The sequence below is a fragment of the Ylistrum balloti genome, unplaced genomic scaffold, assembly GCF_031769215.1.
Source record: "Ylistrum balloti isolate Yb309-2 unplaced genomic scaffold, AGI_CSIRO_Ybal_v1 Utg370392, whole genome shotgun sequence".
In the NCBI taxonomy this organism is placed as follows: domain Eukaryota; kingdom Metazoa; phylum Mollusca; class Bivalvia; order Pectinida; family Pectinidae; genus Ylistrum; species Ylistrum balloti.
Genome location: NW_026782271.1, coordinates 1,022,845 through 1,042,121, shown reverse-complemented (window position 1 = coordinate 1,042,121; position 19,277 = coordinate 1,022,845). Strand labels below are relative to the sequence as shown.

Sequence of the window (19,277 nt, the reverse complement as noted above, 5' to 3'; positions counted from 1 at the left end):
GGATCTGAGGAGGACAGAGTTTGTTTTCTGACAGTTAAAATATGCTGAAAGATGATTCATCCCAAACTGCATGTTGTGTTTACTGATTAGAACGGCCATTAGAATTCATTTAGTTTTAAATAAGATACAAGAACTTATCTTTCATGCATAAGAAACAAGACATTTGCTGGCTAAATGTCAACCTTTGATTTCATGTCAGAGTGACATATGTGTTCTACATGTTGTGAAACACGGTTTCTCTGTCACGATTTTCATTTCCAGATGTAATGAAGATCTTTGCTGTTAAATTCCATGTCTCTTACTGTTCTTACAGAATCAACACAAGACTGTCTTTATATCATGTATTGAGAGGGTCGATAGGTTTAGGTCAGAAGATGATGAGAGGGTGGGGGTATATCTATGTGAGTCCCTGCTCACTTTGTCTTTATTACATGTTAAAATCAGGTACTATTTGAGTATTATTTATGCTTGACGTTTTTGGGACCAAATGATATAAATTGATATTGATCAATTATAACAAAGGTAAGTTGGATGTAATTTGTTGTACAATGTTTTAAAATGTTTTTTCTGTGTATCTTTCAAGAAAGGAGGAAAAATAATGTCCTGAACAGCCAGGCTATGTTGGGTTTGCAAACCTTCCAAATCAAGTCCACAGGAAGTCTGTCAAAAAGGGCTTTGAGTTCACTCTCATGGTTGTGGGTAAGTAAACAGGAGTTTTGTACTCACGGTTGTGGGTAAGTAAAAGGGCTTTGAGTTCACTCTCATGGTTGTGGGTAAGTAAACAGGAGTTTTGTACTCACGGTTGTGGGTAAGTAAACAGGAGTTCTGTACTCACGGTTGTGGGTAAGTTAACAGGAGTTTTGTACTCACGGTTGTGGGTAAGTAAACAGGAGTTCTGTACTCACGGTTGTGGGTAAGTAAACAGGAGTTCTGTACTCACGGTTGTGGGTAAGTAAACAGGAGTTCTGTACTCACGGTTGTGGGTAAGTAAACAGGAGTTCTGTACTCACGGTTGTGGGTAAGTAAACAGGAGTTCTGTACTCACGGTTGTGGGTAAGTAAACAGGAGTTCTGTACTCACGGTTGTGGGTAAGTAAACAGGAGTTCTGTACTCACGGTTGTGGGTAAGTAAACAGGAGTTCTGTACTCACGGTTGTGGGTAAGTAAACAGGAGTTCTGTACTCACGGTTGTGGGTAAGTAAACAGGAGTTCTGTACTCACGGTTGTGGGTAAGTAAACAGGAGTTCTGTACTCACGGTTGTGGGTAAGTTAACAGGAGTTCTGTACTCACGGTTGTGGGTAAGTAAACAGGAGTTCTGTACTCACGGTTGTGGGTAAGTAAACAGGAGTTCTGTACTCACGGTTGTGGGTAAGTAAACAGGAGTTCTGTACTCACGGTTGTGGGTAAGTTAACAGGAGTTCTGTACTCACGGTTGTGGGTAAGTTAAACACTGGTGTCTTTGAGTTCCCACTTATGGTCATGGATAAGTTAAACACAAGCTTCTTTGAGTTAACACTTATGGTTGTTGATAAGTAAAACAGGCTTCAGTTTCAAGTTTATGGTGCTGGATAAGTGAAGTGGTCTTCAAGTTGACACTCATGGTCATGGGTAAGCAAAAAATCTGTGTCCATGGGTAAGTAAAACTGGCTTAGAGTTCACACTCTTGATCATGGGTACATAAAACGGACTTCGACTTCAGACCTGTGGTTGAGGGTAAGTAAAATGGGCTTCGAGCTCACACTCACAGTCGTGGGTATGAAAAACAGGCCTAAACTAAAGCAGTCTTTTGGCTTCACATTCATGTCTTACGTCATTGTGCAGATAAATATTTTGATGGCTGATGAAGTAAATATTGTCTATATATCATGTGAGAGAAACATTGTATTATAGTGTAGTGATAGATCTAAAAAAAACTGAACATGGACACCAAATTAATATCAAACATAAGCCTAAAATTACTGTCGTATTAGATGTAAACATTGATCCAGAATACATTATCTGGTAAAGAGATTTTGTACTCTAGTATCTTCATTGCCTTTTGTGCTGCAGGGGAGTCTGGCCTTGGAAAGTCCACACTGGTCAACAGCTTGTTCCTGACAGACCTTTACCCAGAACGACACATCCACTCAGCTGCAGGTAGAGTACCATGTGACTGGTCACATTCATTACCCTTATTGGTTGTATTTTGTTTATTGACCACAAGATGGTTTCCTTCAAGTCTCATTCGTAAGTGCAGCTTTTATGATAAATGGTTTAAGACGAGACTATAACTTTGACAATGACTTTTTTTGTCTATAAAAACAATTTACTAACCAAGGAATAGAGCCAAACATGTTACTTTAGTGCAGGGCAATTGTTTAAAAACAATTTAGATATTTTTCTTAAGGTTCAAATACCTGTTGATATCGCACACTGACTAACCAGTTATGAAATTTACTCCATTTATTTGTGACTTTACAGTAGCTATAAAAACCACCAACATTACTAGACTGTAAATCCTATATTTTGTCACACGGACCAGATTATCAGATTATCAGATCATCAGCCATATAGTTTTGTTAGTTGGTCTGATCTAAATTTATTGTCTCCTGGTTACAATATACTTCAAAATTGATCCGTGACATGAAAAGTGTTTTCCATTTTTTTGGTCTTTACTAATAGGATCTATTATCAATCACCTGTCAAGTACAATCCACACAAACCAAATTTTAATCATGGAGTCAAAATTACGTTTTGATATAAATGCAATTCAAATACCAGGTCATTAAATGTGATTTATGTAATAAAAAAAAAATGGTCTCCATTCATTCATAAATTCTACCAACAAAGACTGCAACATGACCCAGTAGATTGTACGTAAACATGACAGTGCACCGATCATTTCACGGATGTCACACATGGCCGATCCCTGATGTTCTTTTATCTTGGCCTCTATCAGATAAAAGATGAGGTGATACACACTGCAGCACATTTTCACTGGTAAATCACTCTCCATTTACGCTAGAAAATTTAACATATTATTCAACACAATAGATATTTGAAAACACTCTCATTAAATTTCACCAATTTTATGCTTCAACCATCCTTCAGGCAATTTGATCTCCAGAAATTTCATCGTTATATTCTGAAAAAAAAAACTTGTTAAATTGTAAATGTAAATTGTAAGATGACATGTGACACCTACACTGAACTTATATATTCCCAAACTTAATGTATTAATCAAAGATGAATCTTGTCTCGGAACTCATCTCTGAGTATCAATAGATATAGTGTGGTCATTTTAGAAAGAAAAAACATTTCCAATTTATTTTGTGAAAAATAGAATTAGATTCGGAAAGATTATCATCTTTTTCAAAAAAAGTTTATCTAAAGAAAGCATTATCATGGAATCAAGCAATTTGGTGTGGATGAAAGTCCTGGCTCAAAAAAAATGCATGGATATCTGACCTACTTGGTATGTTAAAAACACATAAAACTGACTTTTTAAAATGTATAATGAACAATGCATTCCCAAATGTTCCCCATGTGATCGTACCACTACACTTCCATGTTGCCACCTTTACCTGAAGAACAAAGCATCCTTTCTCAATAAGTATATTGCCTGAGCACTTTCACCATTTGCCAATGTAGGTACAAGTGTCTTAATCACTATTTTGTTTTCTGTTTTTAACAGAAAGTTTATTTTCTTTTTACTTTTAGAAAAAATCAAACAGACTGTGAAAATTGATGCGTCCACAGTGGAGATAGAAGAAAGAGGAGTGAAACTTCGACTAACAGTGGTAGATACCCCAGGATTTGGTGACTCTCTTAACTCCAATGACTGGTGAGGGACAGACCACAGGATCATATATTGATTACCTATTCATCAATAATGTTGCAAAAATAACAACATAATGTGTTTAGTCGGAAATTTGTTATACTTAAACATAAAGACATGTAACACTCAGTGATGTCATCAAGGGATATGTATAGAAATGGACATTTCTCTCAATCAAAGAAAGAATGAAAAAAGAGGAGAAAGGAGAGATCAAATTTTTGGTCATCTGGACAAACATTTTAACTCCAGGGCCCGTATTCATGAAACCGTTCTCATACTCAAGCATGAATTTTGTGCTCAGGCCTTATATCTTGTTTAAGTTAAAAATTCATAAGTAAGGCTGATTTTGCCAATGATTTTAAACAAATTTTGAAAGGACTTCAAGTCAAAGTTATATTCAATGTTTATATTTGACATTTGTATTATTTTATATGATTTTTGCGAATTACAAAAAAGTCTGCTTGAGCACAAAATCTATGCTTGAGCATGAGAATGGTTTCATGAATACAAGACTCAAAAAGAGAGAGAAAAAAAAGGTGGGCTTCCATCCATGATTCAGATTCTTCCCTTTACATATGTGTAAATTATTATTTTAAGTGGGTGATAATCCCAGAACAAGAACCTGGTGTCTAGGTTCCAGGAATGGGATAGATGTTTTACTGGAACAGAAATTGCCAGTAGAACCTCCTGTTAGATAATTACGTATACATGTACCACATACTTTTCACATCAATGTTGGTTTTTCCATAGTGAAACATAACTCCATGTCTTTATTTTCCACAACTTCAAGAAGTTCATGGATGATATTTAAACAGACTTTGTATATCTAGCTGGTGCAGCAGTTAAGGGAGAACTGAATGCATGTTGTGACCACAAAATTTGACATACATTTCATGCTTCAGTGATTTTCCAGATCTGGATTTAAAGAATCTTGCCAATGATATCTTGGAAACTGTTGCTGCTACATGTATACCATTTTCATAATATAAACAAGGCTACTTAAAAGAATTATGCTGTCTTTGCTCAATTTCGTTTGCAAATTACCAAAGTATACAACATAAAATTGGATCTGTACGATTCCTCTGTTGTGACATCATTTTCTTCTTGTTTTAACTGCTAGATTTAAGTCATGGATCTTGCTGTTTATTATTTGTTTTGTTGTTTGACAGCTTCAAGCCCATCATTCAGTATGTTGATGACCAATTTGAACGATACCTACAAGACGAAAGTGGTCTCAACCGACGCCACATCATTGATAACCGTGTTCACTGCTGCTTCTATTTCATCAACCCCTCAGGTCATGGGTAGGTCAAGGTCATACTAGGTCAAATCACACTAAGGTCAAAGTCATTGATATGTCAAAGCTACTGAAAGATTGCAATAGTTGATCAGATTGCTGTTACATTTGTCCAACTGTTTAGGACCAAAAGTGTTATCTAAAAAGAGGAAAAACTACTCCTTTTCTTTAATTCCTCAAATATATTGAATGAAAGCTGTAGAGATGATAAACACCCAAAGAAATAATGAGATGGTGTCCTTACAAATAGATGTCATTGATTTGATAATTGCCCTAGTGATGGAGATAATATTACATTAAGTAATGATGATATTATTGCTTCTTAATTATTTAACTACTTGGAGGCAATGGTCAAAGGGAGATAATTTCTATTTATGCACAAAATAGTGATTGTTAATTCACAGTGGATTTTGATGAATGGCATTTAGAATGATTTTTTTTTTGTCTTCTGCTTGTAATATTACAAATCCATTTGAAGCAACTGAAGATAAAAAAATATTTAATATGCAAAACACTAAGCAAAAAATAAAAACAAAAACTTGAAATGTTTTCAAAACCAAAAGTACTTAAGTGAACAAAAGTAGAAATTATTTAGATGTACATGTACAGTGTATAGAAGTGATGGATTGCTCTCTGGTGACAGGTTACGTCCCCTTGATGTGTCATTCATGAAGGCTGTTCACAACAAAGTCAACATTGTACCCGTGATTGCCAAGGCTGACACACTCACTCTACAAGAAGTGTTTCTTTTGAAGAGAAAGGTATGACATCATCAAATTGTCAATTAAAACACACCTGAACAGCGAAGAAACTGTAAATGAGAATTGTATAATATAATATTATCCATCTGTCAGTTGATAGCTTTTGTAATTGATGTTTTTCAATGGTGAACAAACTGCTAAGAGAGTATAAGGAAGATGGCAACTTTAGGAAAGAACTTTCAAGTTTATTTGCCTGTAAGATTACAACTCTTTCAGCTTTTAAATACTCTTTATGGAATACATTTCCTAAATGCAAAATTCATTATTACTGTAGACGGAGTATGTGTGTTCTTAATATGCGTGATCATATCAAAATTTTACGTCCAATAAAAGATTTTGAAATCCCACCTACTTTCCTTGCACTAGAACCACAATGCACACAAACTACATCTCATACTGTAACTGTACAGTAAACCGGATAACAAACATGTGACTCTTGTTCTCAAGGTTATGGACCAAATAGATGAACATGGAATTAGTATCTACCCACTGCCCGACTGTGACTCGGATGAAGACGAGGACTACAGGGAACAGTGCCGCCAGCTCAAGGTACCCTACACATACTGATATGTTCATGGACTGGTAGTTATCACATACACTGGTTCTTTAATTGTTAATCATTTTTTTATTTGCCTGGTAACAAAATAATAGAAACATTTTATTCATGTTATAAAAAAGCAGAATTGCAAGTGAATATTATTGTCTTTCAGGAAGCAGTGCCTTTTGCAGTTATTGGGGCCAACACAGTTATTGAGGTTAAAGGTCGCAAGGTCAGAGGTCGCATGTATCCATGGGGAGTAGTTGAAGTAGAAAACCCAGAACATTGTGACTTCATCAAACTCAGAACAATGCTGATGTAAGGACCATTATGATTGGTTGTTAAAGAAAAATTCAGACCAATCACTTTCAGTTTTGATTCGAATAGTGATACAATCCCTTCTTGAAAATTTTGTTTTCAATGGACTTTAAATTGTTTTTGAACTAAGGGAAATACATGACATATTATCAACAGCCTTGTTATCAAAATCTTGTGTTGTAATGCAATATTTTTTCTTGTCAAGTTTAGTAAAGATAAAATTAATCTAAAATAATTTTCATTGCACTCTACCTTATTTTCATATTTAAATTGGATGAAGAACTTTCATATATTAAAGCATTTAAATTGATATATCGATATATTGCAAGAACTTTGACAGTAGATAAAATTGGTGTTATTGATGTAAAAAGTACTCTGAAATATTCTTTACACTAAACTTGTATTACACAGCACACATATGCAAGACTTACAGGAAGTCACACAGGAGGTGCATTATGAGAACTTCCGAGCTGAAAAACTTGCTGAGGGAGGAGGAGCTGCAGCCAAGAAAACAGTCAGGTATGGGCGGAGCTTATTGATTGACAGCTATGACATCTCCCTTGCCAAATATAGACTAAGTTTACAGGGATATAATTGGGGATTCTCATGTTTATGTATTTATTTTGATAACATTTCAGTGAGGCTATGTGACTTTGTCTTTATTCTGTTTGTGTCTGTTAAATTCTTTGATATGATTTTTTGCAAGAATTTCTCACACCACTTCAACCTGCTAGCTTCATTCAACACTTTTCTTTGTAAAATCACTGTCATCATCATTTATGATTTCTCCCTCATTTTCTCCTGTAGAACAATAATTTCCCCCTCATCTTTTCCCGTAGATCAATGATTTCTCCCTCACTAAGATTATATTAATACTTTTTGCTTTCAATGTTTTATATATAAAAAAATTGTTTCAGTGTGTTTAATTGATGACATTTTAATTCCACTGTTGTGTTCTTTCTATCATGCTATCTTTTTAAGATAAGTTATTCAATTTCAATAGAAATCATCAATTAAGGTTCTATGAAATCGTTGGACATTGTTTAAAAAAGACAATTAAAAAGTGATTATTTGAAGAAAATACCAACATGTCAAGAGAATCTTCATTCAAACCCAAATTCATTGAAACTGGAGCAAAATATGAATAAAAGAAAGATTTGTGTGAGACTCCTTACAAATACATCACTCAAACTACAGGAAATGATTAACGATAGAAAGAACACATTACTTTTCAGTTAATGTTTTGTGCAGTGTATTGACAACTAGGTTTAGTTGTGTTTGATTTGTGTGCCCCTCACGGTTTATGTTATTACAGAAGGGGGCGAGGTGAAGAGGTCGATGCTCAAGAGTATGTCTCATTTTCTCTCTTCTGCGTGACTCTAACATGGCAACGTCATTATACAGCTTTCATTCTGTCTAATGCCTTTGGCAGCAAAGGAGCCATTTTAAAGTTTTGCCAATTATCTTAGAATTTTGCACCTTTTTTTCCTGATCAAAAACAGATCAAAAGTTACAGCACTCACCAAGTCAAACTTTGAATATTTCATTTTTGCTAGTGATAAAATTTTGAACTACTAATTTGTTGAAGAAACCAAAATATGAGAATGATTCAGAATTTAAAGTGATAGTTAAATGTCATTTTGTTACTAGAATACCAAGTTCTAGCAACTCCATGACAAAATATTTGAGATCAATCTCAGGCAGACAGAATGAGGTCTGTTGAAACTACAGCATCTCCATAGTTGTGTCAAAGACATTTCAACAAAGTTTTTTTCGGATGTTTGTGAAATTTTGAAATTATATTTGTAGATATTAGGAGAAATCAAATACTGTGTATCTCAGATTATAAGAAATTAGACTCGGAGATTTTGATGGTTAGCAAAAAGATTAATGACAGATAAAAATGATAATCATTATTCATTTATTTTCATTTGTTTGGATTGCTATACCAGGACACAACCTGAATTGGATTTTTGATAGAAGAGAAGAAAAGTTATATTAGTCCAGTCCACAATGACAAATTTGTATATTTGACATCTATATTTTGAAATATGAACAAAGTATCTATTGTTAACTTCAAATAACTTTCGATTCAGTATTAAAGTCTGTTAACTTACTGGACATGTTTAGTTAAAATAGATTTTTATTTTGCATTCGAGGGAAACTTTTACGATGTCAGATGACAGAAACATTCCTTTGCATTTCATTGTTCCTTATCCAGCGAGTTAGCACCTGCATGCTGTTTTGATGTTTTCCCAGGTTTGCAAATCCTGAAAATTTATTGCATAATTAAACCTAATTTTATCATGAATGTCCTGATTTTCTTAACTGAAACAAAATTGTTTTAGAGAAAGATGAGGACATTTACTTCCTGTTTAATTTGACTTTGTAACATGTCTTGCTATCAGAGGATGAGTCCCCTCCGAGTCTTATTACATGGTACTTCATAGTTGTCCTTAATATATTAACAGTAGTAATTATTTACTTGTATATCAAAAAAATATCCTAAATAGAATTTATCGGTCATAGTATACATGTAGTTATATATGAATATAATTCCTGTATGCTATGCAAACTTAGAAGCATGGAAATTTTCCTGTATGCCATACAAATGTAGTTGTATGGAAATTTTCCTGTATGCCATACAAATGTAGTTGTATGGAAATTTTCCTGTATGCCCTACAAATATGGAAGTATGGAAATTTTCCTGTATGCCATACAAATATGATAGTATGGAAATTTTCCTGTACGCCATACCAATGTACTCCTTTGTAAATTTTCTTTTATGTCATCCATATATAGTTGTACGTAAATTTTCATATATGCATACATACGTCTTTTTTATTTGAAAATTTATTTGCACATCTAATGAGTGCATCATACAACTCTGGTCATTTTAGACGGATTATATTTCTACCAGTGAAGGACTTCCTGTTTGCTTTCATAATCTTTCTCCAAAATAAATTCATGAAAATATGGTTTCAGAATTCATATAATGGTAATCGAGTGCTTTTTACAGATTTTCAGTTAATGAATACCAGATTTTATTTATAGAAAAGCATGTGATTAAGTTGAAGATGCTTTCACTAAATGGAGCCCAGAACTTTTTGCCTGTAGATAATACCTTATAATCCTTGTTGGCTTACTTTTCAGGTTGTAATGATATTTTAGATATTTGTTTCCACACTCACATGGTCAGTCAGAGTTCATTGACAATTTATTGTCGTATCAAGGCTGTTATTGTTCATTTTAAGGGATATTTTTTTGCACAGATTTTGAACAATGAAATTAATTTCAAATTTAACTTCAGTTGATATTTATAAACATATGTTTCCCTTAAAATGAAAATATATTTATATTTGATAGTAAGACACCTGGTCAAAGATATGACTTTGCATTTGAACAAATGCAAATTCAGGTCCTGATTACCATATAAGGTAGTTCAGTTGTACAAGAATAGACACTGCCTCTTGTACGATAATACACTATATAGCAAGTTAACAGATTTTACCAAGGGGAGCTAACTAACACTCTACGCTCATTCAGAAGAAAATGAAATCATTTTTAAGTCAGTAATGGAATTTCTACAAAGCAACTGAAAATTGATTTACCTTTTTTTCCAGTCGAGTTACGCTCATGGACAAGCTTGTCAGGTTATTTTTGGTTCAATATTTTTCAAAGTTTCTTTCATTCAAATTATATACATCAGTATATTGCAACAATTATAAAAACATTTTGTTAGATATACCGCAATACACATATATCTTGACTGGGAAAATATATGGCTGTTCCACTCATTTCTTTCTACTTATGAAATATTCAAATGTTAGTCGGACGTACCAGAATATTTCAGAAATTTCAGAACCGCTTTTGATTGCAGGGATACTGTAATGCAATTTATAATATATGTATATCTATATCATGGTCTGATTCTTCTGTTGCTTATTTTGGAAATATTTTCAGTCTATTATGCTTGATTTTTAATAATTATTAAAACTTCCTCAGTTTTACGGATCAGCTGTTTGTGATCATTTTGTGTGATTTCCTACATGTAGTTTGAAATTTTACATATAAATCCTTTATGATAAGTAATCTTCTGTCTGCTTTAGCATCTCATTCTTTTTTCCCAAATTTTAGAAATAGAAGTGATTGTTTGTTTTGCTTTTATTTACTTTTCTTAGTTTTTCAGATAATCTAAGTTAGCCATAGTTCACACTAGTTTTCTGTCAATTCCACCGAAATGGTTTTAGCTTGTGGTGATTGTGAACACAGTCCAGAGTTAGCTTTATTGAAGCTTGATAAGTTTACAGCAAGAACGTTTTTATGTCTTTGTTTGTAAACACTTTTTCTGTTTTATTTTTCCTCCCTTCCTTTTTGCTCCTGCTGCATTTCACGGTAAGCATGTGCGACCTGTAGTTTATATGTATCGTGTGTAAACCCTACCCGTGTGTAAATCCTATACCCGTGTGTAAATCCTATACCTGTGTGTAAATCCTATACCTGTGTGTTGGAGGGTGTCCAGCAAACCTCAGCTCTATACTTATTATCATTCTTTACCAAATCAACTAGATAATATACATCCTAATTACTTCTTGTCTGTCTAAACTTCATTTGTTATTACCAAACAAATTCTGGTAGTTGGGAATAAGTCATAGAAGTAAATTAATTTTATACTTTCTCTGTATTAATGGACACACACTCTGGTAGTTGGAAATAGGGCATTAACTTCAATAATATAAAAATATATTGTAGTTTTCTTAATCAGGTGGTTAATTAATTGGTCAATACACACAGGTGGTAAGCGTAGATGATAACTTAACACAGGAGATATTTGACTAGGTATATACCCTGGTATGTAATTTACTTTATGATTCCATATCTGTAGTATTTATATTGTGAATTATTTGGTATTTAAATAAATAGCTAAGGCTGTACAGTTACAATCAGCTGCCAACCATCTGATTTTCTAATTGATTTACCATCCAATTAATTGAACGTTCTTGAAACTGGGGGTAGAAACTCTATTTTGTCTGACAGAATTATGGCTGTTTTATACAATATCCTTCTGCCACATTCAAATCAAAATCAAATCGAACAAACATTAATAGGTAATAACTAATGTTGCTGGCCTTAATGAATCAGGGGGCGGAGTTAGAGGATTGGGAGGAGTAGATGGGCGTGTCTGTTGCATGATATGAATATGCATGTATGTGCTTTACCCGGAATTTGACAAGGATAAAATCAGTTTAAGCTAACAATGGAGACAGTTATATCTATCATGTGTTATTGATTCGTGAAATCAATTCATTATTAAATATCTGAATGGCTTCCTTTCCTGACTTTATAATATTTAAAATTTCTTGTTAATTTCACCAATGCTACTTTTGCATGTATGTTGTTATAATCGGTATTTTCACAAAAGCCTTTATTTTCTAGCACATTTTTATTTCAATTAATTGCTTTAATCACACCAAACTGTAATTTTTTTTTATTTTCCAACGTAGCATAAAAAGCGATATGTGAAACAATGAATAGTGATATGTGAAACAAAGAATAGTGATGTAAAAAAAGAATTAATAGTGATATGTGAAGACTTTGCTAATTTAATTGATACAATTTGTCATTTTGAGAAGATCTCTGATTTAATTAGAATACTGTTCTATATTGGTGATACATTGGTTGTTTCTATGGCAACATTTCTAGTTCACGTAAAGAGACAATATTTTTATTTTGCTATATAAGTATTCAGTTAAGTATATGCCTTGGTTGTGTAATCTATATCCAGATGACTGTCGTATCATTTACTCCTTGATTGCAGTGAATCACCACTATATTAAGAGATATTAAAGTTTAAGTAACAGAAGACCTACAAAGATATTACCATGTTCAAACATCCACAATATACATAGTCACATACAAAGAGCACATTCACACATGAGAAAGGACCTATAATTTGTTTTATAACTAGATGTGAGTCTCACAGTTACATAGCAGATAGAAAATCTTGGTAAATATTTGAAGGATTCAATAGATCACACTTAACTGTGAAAGCTGCTAAGTCTGTGTTTACACATTGTTTTTGTGGACTCAAATAGTTTATATCACAAGTTCAATTTTAGATAATTCTATGTCCTGTGCATGCCTGTTATGGATTACCTTGATTTAACTTTCAATTTCTTGATGACCTTTACTTTCCTTATAAATGACCTTGACTTTAATGACCTGTTGTACTTATATAGGATTCTGGTTTCTTTGTTACAGCAAACGTAGACCAGAAAGTCAAGCCCAGGAACTGACAGACCGTGAGAAACAGCTGGTGGAGAAAGAGGCCGAGGTAAGTCTGTCTGTCTGGTAACTTGTTCCTTTTCTTACATTACTTGGAAATACACATTAATGTTGATGGTAGCAAAATAAACTGAACCAGATGGCTTGATATGTAACAATAGAACTGCTCCATTGGCTGAAAAATAGAAACTGTATTTATAGATATGTACAAACCACAATAAAATACTTATTTTAGTCAGTTGTAGAATTTGTTCAGAAATCCCATAATGCTATTTTTGTTTGATTGATATGTTTGTGTTATTACTTTGTTTTTGGCGTCTTTTTTTGTACATATCCTTAATTACACTGTACCTGGTTGTTAATAAGTAGATAATTCCTGTCACTATACCCACATCATATCAGTATTTATATCTTTCATTGTAGCTACGCAAGATGCAGGAGATGTTGGCTCGTATGCAAGCTGAAATGGATGCTCAGAAACACGGCGGAACTCCGCAGAAAGTCCAACAGAATGGAGGTGTCAAATCACATGACGTGTAGGCCATTCACACTCAGGTATGCAAAGACTGGTAGAATCATTTATCCCCTTAGGATTAGATACAGGGTTATAACTCCAGAAAAAATTCTTGGCAAGCTTAAGGTGTGTGTAGTGTTTGGGTTATAAAAAAGGAAAGATGGATAGTTCTATCAACTCACAGTGATAAAAATGGTCATCAGTCAAACACTCTGGATTCCAGCTACTTCTCATTTACACAGTGTGGGTAACCTACAAGTAAAACCATGAGGTCAGGACTGGAATTCTATTTCCTTTTATTCTATTGCTATCATGCATCATCCGTCATCGTGCATCATGCACTGTTCGCCGGCATAAACTTTTCCTTTTAAACACTACTCATGCTTAATGCCATGGTAGATTTCAACCAAATTTGGTCTGAAACATTATTGGGGGTGGGGGATCATTTCTGTAATTAAGAAATTTGATTCAGTCCATAGGGACCTGGGAACGGGATCCAAAAAGGAAAATTAGACAATTCTTCGCTTCAAAACACTACTCTCCGTTAATGCTTAAATCAATTTCATTCAGTTTTGTCAGTAACATGGGAAAGTTAAACAAATGCTTCTCTTTATTAATGCTTGAATTTATTTTTACCAAATTTTGTCTGAAAAATCATTGAGATAGGGGAATCGTTTCTTAAATTCAGAAATTTGATTCAATCCCTTGGGACTTCGGAGCGAGACCCCCAAAGGGGAAGTTCGACAATATTTTGCTTCAAAATGCTTCTCTTCCTGAAGGCTTTAATAGATTTAAACCAAATGTGGTACAAAACATCATGGTGGGTGGAGAATCAGTTCTTGAATTCAGAAAGATGATTCGTCTCCAAGGGAGTTAGTGGTGGGGGTCAAATTTTTACTTCAAAACATTACTCCTTCTGAATGCCTTGGTAGATTTCAACCAAATGTGGCCTGAAACATTATCAGTGGCAATGATGTCAAGCGTGAATAAAATGAGAATGAGATTGTCCTTACTAAATATTATTTTTAAGCTTTGGTCCAAAATCCAACAAAGAACAAATAGTCTGAATTTCTTCTAATTTTTCAATCACACCAATGAGAGAAATATTTTTGAAAAAGTTTTTTTTTTAGTTTTTTTGTAAAGAAAAGAATGAGTTGATTTGTTGTTGCTTTTCAGTCTGACCAAAACTTCAATATGGTAATCACAGTAGTTATTTTGTAACATGGTGGTGTAACTGTTCTTCATGCACATAACCTGCCATTTAGGAGTTTCTGATACTTTTGAAGTAATGTTCAGAATTTGAATTCATCAGATTTGTCAGAAAACCATTAACAAATTCTGTGGTTTGTGCATCCTTCGTTGATTGTCAGATGACGGTGTTAAGGGCCATGGCCCTCTTGTTACCTTCCAAGTTTAGTTCATGGAGACTCACAAAAATGGAATACAAATTTCTCTAAGATTTAAACAATTACTTTTATTTTATTTCAGGGTTTTCATATTTTACTCATGGACCATCACCATAATGTCGGACACATTAAAGTATATACAGACAGCAAGGAATAATAACTTCAGCAGACGGCATTTGATCGGACCTAATCAAGCAGAAACATTTGATCTGACATCATTAGTAACCTGTATTTATGTGGCTATAAGTATACTTTGTGGCCTGACCAATACTTTTGAGAGAGCTGTGAGATATTTTACTTGGACTTGCCCTGTAGACAATCATACATTTCCACTGCTGGGCTTTGGTGTGTAAAATTGGAATCAAGTATTGCTCAGTCAAAGGGAGTTAACTCTGTTTAGTCCAACTCAAGTGATGATAAGTTGGTAAAGTCAGTGCAATTTATTATAGAACAATTAGTCACAAATGTTGAGGAATTGATGGATATGAATTTGCTTATGACTAAATATAATAGAATGATGAGAAATAAACAATATGGCAATGTTTGTGAATTACTTGTGAATATGAAATCTCTGTAAATTTCTGTGTTAAAAAAAACTAAAAACAAAAAAATCATAAAAAAAGGTGAAAAAAGGAACTTTATGTTAAAATTTGTTTGAGGTATGTTTCAAAACCACTCCAAAACAAAACTTGAAACTTTCTTTACCAATTGTAAGACTAGTCTGGAGCAGAAATGGACATAATGTGTCTTTTTATTGTGTTTATTATTGATTTTTTAATGTTTGTACAGTATAAGATATAAGTTAAGGTTTTTGTTAGCTCCAGCTGTTAGCATTATACATTTAAATATGCCAAAACATGTTCTGTACAGTCTAGCATTGTAGTAATAGGTGCTTCAACATGTTTTGGGGCTTTTTTTTTTTGCTTTGACATTTATCAATCAATCAACATCTGGAAGTTCAGTTCTTTAAATGATTACAAAATATCAGTGTTAGGATAATATTTTAAAACTTTGAATATCTGTCAATTTAGTATTGTTATTCTTTGTTTAATTTTAATTTTTTCAGTTCAAATGCATCAAATAAATTAGTTGGAGATGTATTCTTTTCCACTAAAAAATGATTATTCCTGTAATATGGTATGAAAATAACAAAAAAAATAAGTTCTGATAAAACAGAAATATCTGCTCTGGGTGTTATTTATCATGGATTATGATTTTAAGCATAAAAATGCTTTTTGTTTAATAAACTGCGAAAAAAATGAACACAAACCAGGAGATGAATCCTCTTCAGGATAATTTTTAAGATACTGAAGAAAGTACCTGTCTGAGAGGGATTTTTTAATCAGTCTGATACAAATTTGACTAACCAAATTAAAGATACTTAGTTCCTTTTCTATAATACATTTTTATTTATTTAAATGATATAGAATATATACATAGATATTATCAATAATTACTTAATGTAACAAAGATATAGATTCCATAGTGTTCTATTGTTCCTAATAAAAAGTATTATTTCACTTGGTTTTCCAATTCACCAATCTGTGATCTTATATGTTAAATTGATACATGCTTTGTGATTGGTTGAAATTTAACAAATTTTTACTAATGGAATGAGTTTTTGAAACTGATTGGTGAGTTTGTAACCATGGTGACCAATATGTTTGTTGTTCTAACCCAGATGTAGTGTTGATATTTGTAGATAGAGGTGTTTTGTTGTGTGATTGTTGTTTTTGGTGGTCAGCACAGTGGCAAACATATCTCGGACTTCCTGAGATCAGGCCCTGATTTCTGGAAACTCAAATGAAATTGATATTTTAAGTTTGCTAGAGCACTTTTTAAAATTAATTTGGAAGTAGGTAATGCAAAAATTGTTATAATGATACAATAAATAATTCTTCATTTCAATGTAACTTGATTTTTCAGTTTTAAATTAAAGAAAATTTCATATTATAACTAAAGACTTTGGTGATTTGCTTTTTATTTCAGACAAGGAAATTGTATCAAGTTTTCTAGATAAATCAATAACAACCCAAATCTACCAAATGGATATTGAAGTTTCCTAGAGATTAGGGTCAGGTTTGTTTTGATTCAGATCACATTGATAAGGATAATGGAAAAAAAATCATCATTTGTGCAATAACCAATCCTAAATTTCTTGTGTTATATTTTTCCAAACTCCAGTCCTGTCTATTTATGTCAACACCATGTATCTTTTTTAACAGAAATTTTCCCTCCCTACAATAAATTGTTGTATAATAAAATTATTTTCCAAAATTAGCATTTCTACTCTCACGCAAGTGCCATTTTTGACGTCTTCTAAGAAACACTATTGTCATTGACCTATTGTTTGTGGTGTTATTTTGTTACAAAATCATCAGTTTTTTTAATTCATGGGGGAAACGTAGCTATCATTCAGACTGCAAAATTTCTGTCCAGTTTTACGATAATTTCAAATAATTTTTAATTCATTTAAGCGAGATAGATGATAGTATGGGGAAAAGAATGGAAAAGAAAATTCTGAAAAATTGATAGATCTTTTACTAGTAGTATACGCATAATATAACATTGTATTTAACTAACATTTGTATTTAGCATTGTATTTTTTTGCATCGTAATGACATCGCAATGACTCCAAAAACATATAAATGTGGTCGTACACTGCTGGGTTTTATTTGTTTATTTTGAGGCTTTGCTTTAGAAATGAAATTTCTTTTGCTTGAAGCAGTATTTACCGATCGAGAGAGCTAAATTTTTAGCTAATGTCAAACAGGTGGAATCTTGTTAATCCTGATCACTAACTTCATAACATGGATTTGCAATTCAATGATTTGCCATTATACATGGAGGAAAGGACAACTCTACAGTATTGATGACCTGTACACAGGTCCAACTTTGAAATGAAGTTTTGAATGTAGTATCCAGTTTTTAAAAAAATATGAGAATTTTGTGCCCCTTATACCAGTGGTTCTTAAAAAGTGATAAAATTTTCATAAATGTTTCCAAAATGAAGTTTTCAAAAATCTGAAAATATTTTACTGCTTTAAATTTTCAGCCCACCATCTGAAAAGTTTTCTGATTTTTTCTTAGGATACTGAAAGTGTTCAAATTGTATTTGAGAAAATATTTAATTATTGAAAATTTTATTTCATGACTTCTCATGTGGGACATTTACACACAAAGACAGGATTGTCATTTCTGTTTATCTAATCCAACAAGTTCTGGTGAGAAAGAGAAATGTCAGGATTGGTAAGACTCCACTTTAAACCATGTACATGTCACGATGTATTACAATCAGCTAATGTATTTAATCTGTATGCTGCTTTTTGGCTTTATATGTTAGGATGGCTGCTGTCTATTAACCATTCGATCCATCTACAAGTCAGTCTTGATAGTGTATATTTACTGGCCATGATGAGAATTTGCCAAGCATATCTGTAGGAAGTAAACAGATAGTGAAGTGGTTAAGGTGTAGTTTGTACAAAGAAGTTTTCTGACCTTTTGTTTTTCCATCATTTCATGACCTGAATATAAAATTAAATGTGTGTGAAAGCCATATGAATTTGGAATAGCAATCAGTTTTAGAACTGTCATATTTTTATTATTCTAACAATCGTATACAATATCAAATGTAAAATTTAAATTTTGATTTATTCAAGAGTTAAGTTGTGTTGGAAATTGAAAAAAAAAAATATAGACACATGTAAATGGTATTGAAGCGAAGCATTGTAGCCAAACAGCATTGATGGTGTTAACATTATATACATGCTGTTGCTATGGTGACATCAACAAGTGTGCAAGCTTGACGACAGCAGCATAGTCAGCTTTGTCATCCTTTTCACATCAGTTACTTCAAGTTGATATAAACCTGTTGACATGTACCATAATTACTGTCAACAAATGTGTGTGAAGTACCAACATTTCTGTAACCAATGGAGACTTTCACTATTGTGTATACCATATAAGGAAATGTAAATTGTGTATTACCATATAAGGAAATGTAAATTGTGTATTACCATATAATGAAATGTACATGTGTATTTCCATATAAGGAAACTTATTCTTTTGATAAGCCATATTCATCTTTGCTATTTGAAAAAATTGTAATAAGAAATAAAAGCAAAATTCTATATGCAATGAGTTTTGTTTGCGACAAACTTATTTTATTGGCTTACCTGACTGAAAGGTCGAAGTGACTGTATGGCATACGGCGGTATTCCTCCATTAACTTTTCTCTCAAATCATTACCTGCTAGTCATGAACACCTGAGCGTCTTTTGATCAAATTTGGTCAGAAGCATCCTTTGGGGGAAGAGGTCTCAATTGTGTATAAATGTAAGGT

General features: G+C 33.0%; 1 protein-coding gene across 1 annotated transcript; it reads left to right on the top strand.

Moving 5' to 3' along the window:
* The first annotated feature begins 746 nt into the window (after positions 1 to 746).
* Positions 747 to 19,073, top strand: LOC132554339 (septin-2-like). Its single transcript, XM_060218645.1, has 12 exons — positions 747 to 773; positions 2,050 to 2,136; positions 3,700 to 3,823; positions 4,987 to 5,121; positions 5,758 to 5,875; positions 6,323 to 6,424; positions 6,586 to 6,731; positions 7,143 to 7,250; positions 8,047 to 8,079; positions 12,993 to 13,065; positions 13,440 to 13,571; positions 15,019 to 19,073. The coding sequence occupies exons 1-11, from the start codon at positions 764 to 766 to the stop codon at positions 13,554 to 13,556; spliced, it is 1,053 nt and encodes a 350-aa protein (XP_060074628.1). The 5' UTR covers positions 747 to 763; the 3' UTR covers positions 13,557 to 13,571; positions 15,019 to 19,073.
* The last annotated feature ends 204 nt before the right edge of the window (positions 19,074 to 19,277 follow it).